Genomic DNA, 4,766 nt, shown 5'->3' on the forward strand with positions numbered 1-4,766 from the left:
TCAGACGAGGGATCCGGCTCGGCTCTGCGCCGGCACCATGACGGGGACGGCGCCCATGCGCTCGAGCGTGGCTTGGCTGACGGCGTACGAGTGCGTGTGTGTGTGCTGTTGTCCGTGCGCCACCGGCGGTGTGGTCTTGACGGGGGGGCGCAGGCTCAGCGAGCCGTTGCTGCGGGTCATGACGGGTGGTGAGGGGGCGGAGTTAGTCGTGACCACTAAAGTCTTGGGCGGAGGCAGGGTGTGGCTGCCGTTAGCGTACGCGGGGCGCGGGGGTGCGCTCGAGCCGCCGGTGAAGGTCTGCCGCGTGTCGCCGTTGTAGCGCGTGTAGGAGTTGGTGTCGTAGTTGGGTTTGGGGTTGTGCCAGTAGCGGCTGTTGTAGGTGTTGGTGGACGTGAGCGTGTCGTTCTCCGAGGACGAGGCGTCGGCCTGGAACGCTTTGACTGATGAAGATCTCTTCGGTGGGAGATCGTCCTCCCTGTGTGAGGAAGTAGAATTAGATGTGAGAATCTGAATCAGATAGAGTGCAAACATAGACTGTAAAACAATATGGACGTAGTGTCCGTGACGTCACCCGTACGTTTCTGAAGAGCATTTTTTGGGCAAAAGCCGGGATTTTCCATTTTCTGAAACATCAGGGACTTTTAAAATTGTGTTTGGGAATTTCTGGCAATATATAATTTACTAAGCTGTAAAATACAGTAATCAACATTTGAAGTGGATCAAAACCTTTCATCAAAGTTATACATGAATTTTGAACAATACCCGTTCTTGTCTTAGGACAACTTTGATTAACTTTTTCGATCCACTTCAAATGTTGATTAATGTGTTTTTAATCAGCTAGATATCGAACCTTTGACAATGTTGTTATTGTTAACTAAAACAATAAAAAATAATTTTCGTTGATTAAAATAAAGCTGATATAACAAATTCTAAAATAAAATAAATAACTGAAATAAAATAAATTAAAATCAAAGTAAAGCTAATTAGGAATAAAAACAAAAAACAAATGACAAAACACAACATTTGTAAATACAAATATAAAAATAAAAGAAGGGATGCACGATATATCGGCCACTATATCGCTATCGGCCGATATATGTTTATTTTTAAAGTTATCGTTATCAGCCCGATAAGAAAATTTGTCCGATATATTAAAGCTGATAAATAATGTATAATCTCCCTCAGATGTGCAGTTCAACATGATGGTTTTGAATTGCTTCAAATCCCTTCAAAAAGGAGATACAGTGAAGTGCACCATGTGCTGTCATATAGACTACATACAATTATTATGAGAACATTATAATTGTGTGCTTGGAACGTGGCTTTTAATAATGAGACTTTTTTTTAAATTTGTTTTATCAGGCTCTCAAAAATTATATAAAAAATTTGGAATTTAGATTTATCGGCCAATATATCGGTTATCGGTATCAGCCAACATTTTTATATCGGTGCATCCCTAAATAAAAGTTAATTCAAAATTGTAATTAATACTATAATAACATATAAATAATACTAAAATAAACACAGCTGTGGAGGTGTTTTAAATTGTGAATGTTACAGTATTTCACATCAAACACTTTATTATTGCAAAAGCGCAAGAAACGGCTTGTTTTTTGTTTTTTCATCATATGACTTTAAATGTTGTTTCATGTTTTGGGAGTGTTAAATTAACTTTATACTCGTGTAATTCAGCACACAAACTAGGGATGCACCGATACCATTTTTTCAGAATCGATCCGATCCGATACCAAAAATTCTGAGTATCAACCGTTACCGATCCGATACCGATACCAGTGCAATTTTTTTTTAATCAAGTAGAATTTCTATAACTCTGTGTTGAACTGATAATCACTATTTTGTGTGTTAAACACAATCTACTAAATACAGACAACTTCATTATAAAGAAAAACAACAACAAAAAAAATTATCATAATCTGACATAAATGCTATTATAAACTAGATTAGTGGATAATTCAGCAGTAACATTTAGTAAAATCACGAGTGCACAATAATTGTATAAAATCTGAACATTTTGTGAAAAAAAACGTTTAGTGGGGAACAAATTAGAGACATTAAGTGTAACACTAAATCTGGTCAAACTTTGCACATTGCTCTAGACACCCGGTAGAAAGTAACATGATTAAGGTAGAGCAATAAAGTCCAGCAAGATAAAGTTGTTTTATGCGAAACCATAGACCTTTATCTACAGATCAAGTATAACAATAGTAACACTGAATCATCTTGGAGAGAGTTTCATCGTGTTAACTGTCGTAACCGAACGCGACGCGCTGTCTGAATGCTGAATGATTGACAGCCGCAGCTGAGGGAAACGTTTACGTGAGCTTGAATTTAACGACTTAAATATTAATTTCTATCTCACATTATACTATATAATGGCTTCAGAACACTTATTATATTGTGCACGAAAACTTATGGTGCTTTATAATGTTTGTGTGCCTTTTGTGGGGCTTAACAATAACACTGAATAGTATACGCACAATATCGGATTTGGATCGGCCTCGTCTGACCGATACCCGATCCGGCAAACATGGCAGTATCGGAGCCGATACCGATACTGAGTATCAGATTGGTGCATCCCTAACACAAACAAGCTTCATCTAAATGTGAAGTCTGGAAAGTCACAACATTACAAACTTTGATTTGAAAACTGGACAAAAATGCAAAGGTACTTAATGACTTTAGTGAGGGAAAGAACTACAATCCCATGATGCATTGCGATCAGTAATCAACTAAACACAATTGAGAAATATAAAACTACTCCTTTAAAAATGCTGATTATACACATAAAACTTGCAAAATATGCATGTATATACAAACATGTCACCTGATCTCGTTGGGGATTTCCTCCTCCTCGTATTTGTTCTTGTTCCTCCAGTAGAAGAGCGTGACCAGCACCAGTAAAGAGCAGATGACCAGCGCCAGAACCCCAGTGACGATGGTTCCTGCGATCAGACCCACGCCCTGAGGCTGCGCTGTCACACGCCAGAGACCGAGAGCACAGTCAGACCAACAGCAGTGTTTACTGAGAGCTGCAGAACGAGTGTGTGTGTGTGTGTGAGACTTACGGGCCACGACCTGCAGGTTGAGGACGCAGGTGCTCTTCCCGATGGCGTTGGACGCCGAACACTGATACAGTCCAGATGTGCTGGTGCTGATGTTTCTCAGCGTCACCGTACCCTGCATCTGATCTGAGGAGCACAGATCAACTCGTTGAAAACTTCACACTGATCACGCCCTATAGAAATCATGCTTACACTTTATTTTAAGGTGTCATTGTTACAGTGTAGTTATATATTTAAGTACTGAGTAATATTAATTAATGTTATAAAATGTTATATAATATTAATATTATATTAATGTAATACTACTACTAATTATTATTATTATTATTATTATTAAAACAAATTTTCTACCATGTTATCATTTTAACAGTAAACCTCTGTTGAACCAAACATGTAAGTTTAATTTAATTTAAATTAAAGGGCTTGTTTAATTGTCATTTGACTAAAAGATAAATGAATGTTTTATGCCTTCATGTGATTCCCAGAAAAATGTAAATGCACAACACAGAATAAAAAAAAATAAGAATAATTTTGATAAAAATGACAAATTAATAAATTACGTTGTTTTAATGAATTCAGTTAATTAGATATGTTTTTGATTAAACCATTATATGGAATATAGACAAAATATTTAGACATTTAGACAAAAACATTAAGAATGTAGTTTTTGTTAAACTGTTAATAAATTGAATGAGATTCATGATTTCAATTAATTACACATGCTTTTTGATTAATAAAATTGAATTTAACCATCCAGAAAAATTCAAACATAAAAAAAAAAAAATGGAATCCAGAAAAATGAAAATGTGAAAAACGTAATTAACTCGCATTATTGTAGAGTGTGCTTCTCCTTAAGGTCGGCTGCATTAACAGTTTTGCTTTCTTGTTTCTTTCCCTCTTCACATTAATATTACAGCCTCTGCTATAATATTATCTGTTCATAAAATTGCCATCGAAAAAAGTATCGTTCAGGATCCGGTATGGAAGTCATGGGATCAGTATCGTTATGGAACATGTCTGAACGATACCCAGCCCTACTTGGAAATGTTACATTAAAATTGTGTTTTCCAGGGTTGTTGAGCTCAGCTAAAAAAATGTTTTTCTAACGTTCCCATTAAGTTATGAAAACATAATTTCTGAACATCCAGTTTTTTAAAAACATTATTTTATTCTTGGTAATACGAATGTTAAGGAAACATTCCATTTCGTCGTTCTTCACGCATCACGGGAATGTTACTTTTAAATGTTCTCTGAACTTTCCCAACGGTTTGGTAACATTTAAAAAAGTTTCAGAACAAAATATTCCATGAATGATGTATAAAGAATGATGTGTGTGTGTGTGTGTGTGCTAATGCTTTGAGAACCGTGTTTGAACTTTGAACATGTTCTATTAATGTTTGTTCATAACTTTGATAGAACTTTAGCTCTGAGAATGTTCCCTGTGAGCTGGAAAGTCATGGATATTTCTTTTTGTGAACATCTTTTTTCTTTCATTTCTTTTCTTCCTTCCTTTCCCTTAATTTTTTTTATTCTATACAATACAGGATTTTGATTAAAAAAAAGAAAGGAAAACACACACACACACACACACACACACACACACACACACACACACACACACACACACACACACACACACACACACACACACACACACACACACACACACACACACACACACAC

General features: G+C 36.5%; 1 protein-coding gene across 1 annotated transcript in view; it reads right to left on the reverse strand.

Moving 5' to 3' along the window:
* Window positions 1-4,766, reverse strand: part of igsf11 (immunoglobulin superfamily member 11) — a gene marked incomplete at its 3' end in the record, with an annotated part of 127,504 nt that continues 122,738 nt past the window's right edge. Inside the window, exons 5-7 of the mRNA XM_082180091.1 lie at window positions 3,087-3,209; window positions 2,846-2,993; window positions 1-475 (exon numbers count right to left, since the gene is read on the reverse strand). Of these exons, the coding sequence (XP_082036217.1) occupies window positions 1-475; window positions 2,846-2,993; window positions 3,087-3,209 (746 nt within the window). The remainder of the gene's footprint in view (window positions 476-2,845; window positions 2,994-3,086; window positions 3,210-4,766) is intronic.

This window comes from Leuciscus leuciscus (assembly GCF_965113295.1).
Source record: "Leuciscus leuciscus genome assembly, chromosome: 9".
NCBI classification, from domain to species: Eukaryota; Metazoa; Chordata; class Actinopteri; order Cypriniformes; family Leuciscidae; genus Leuciscus; species Leuciscus leuciscus.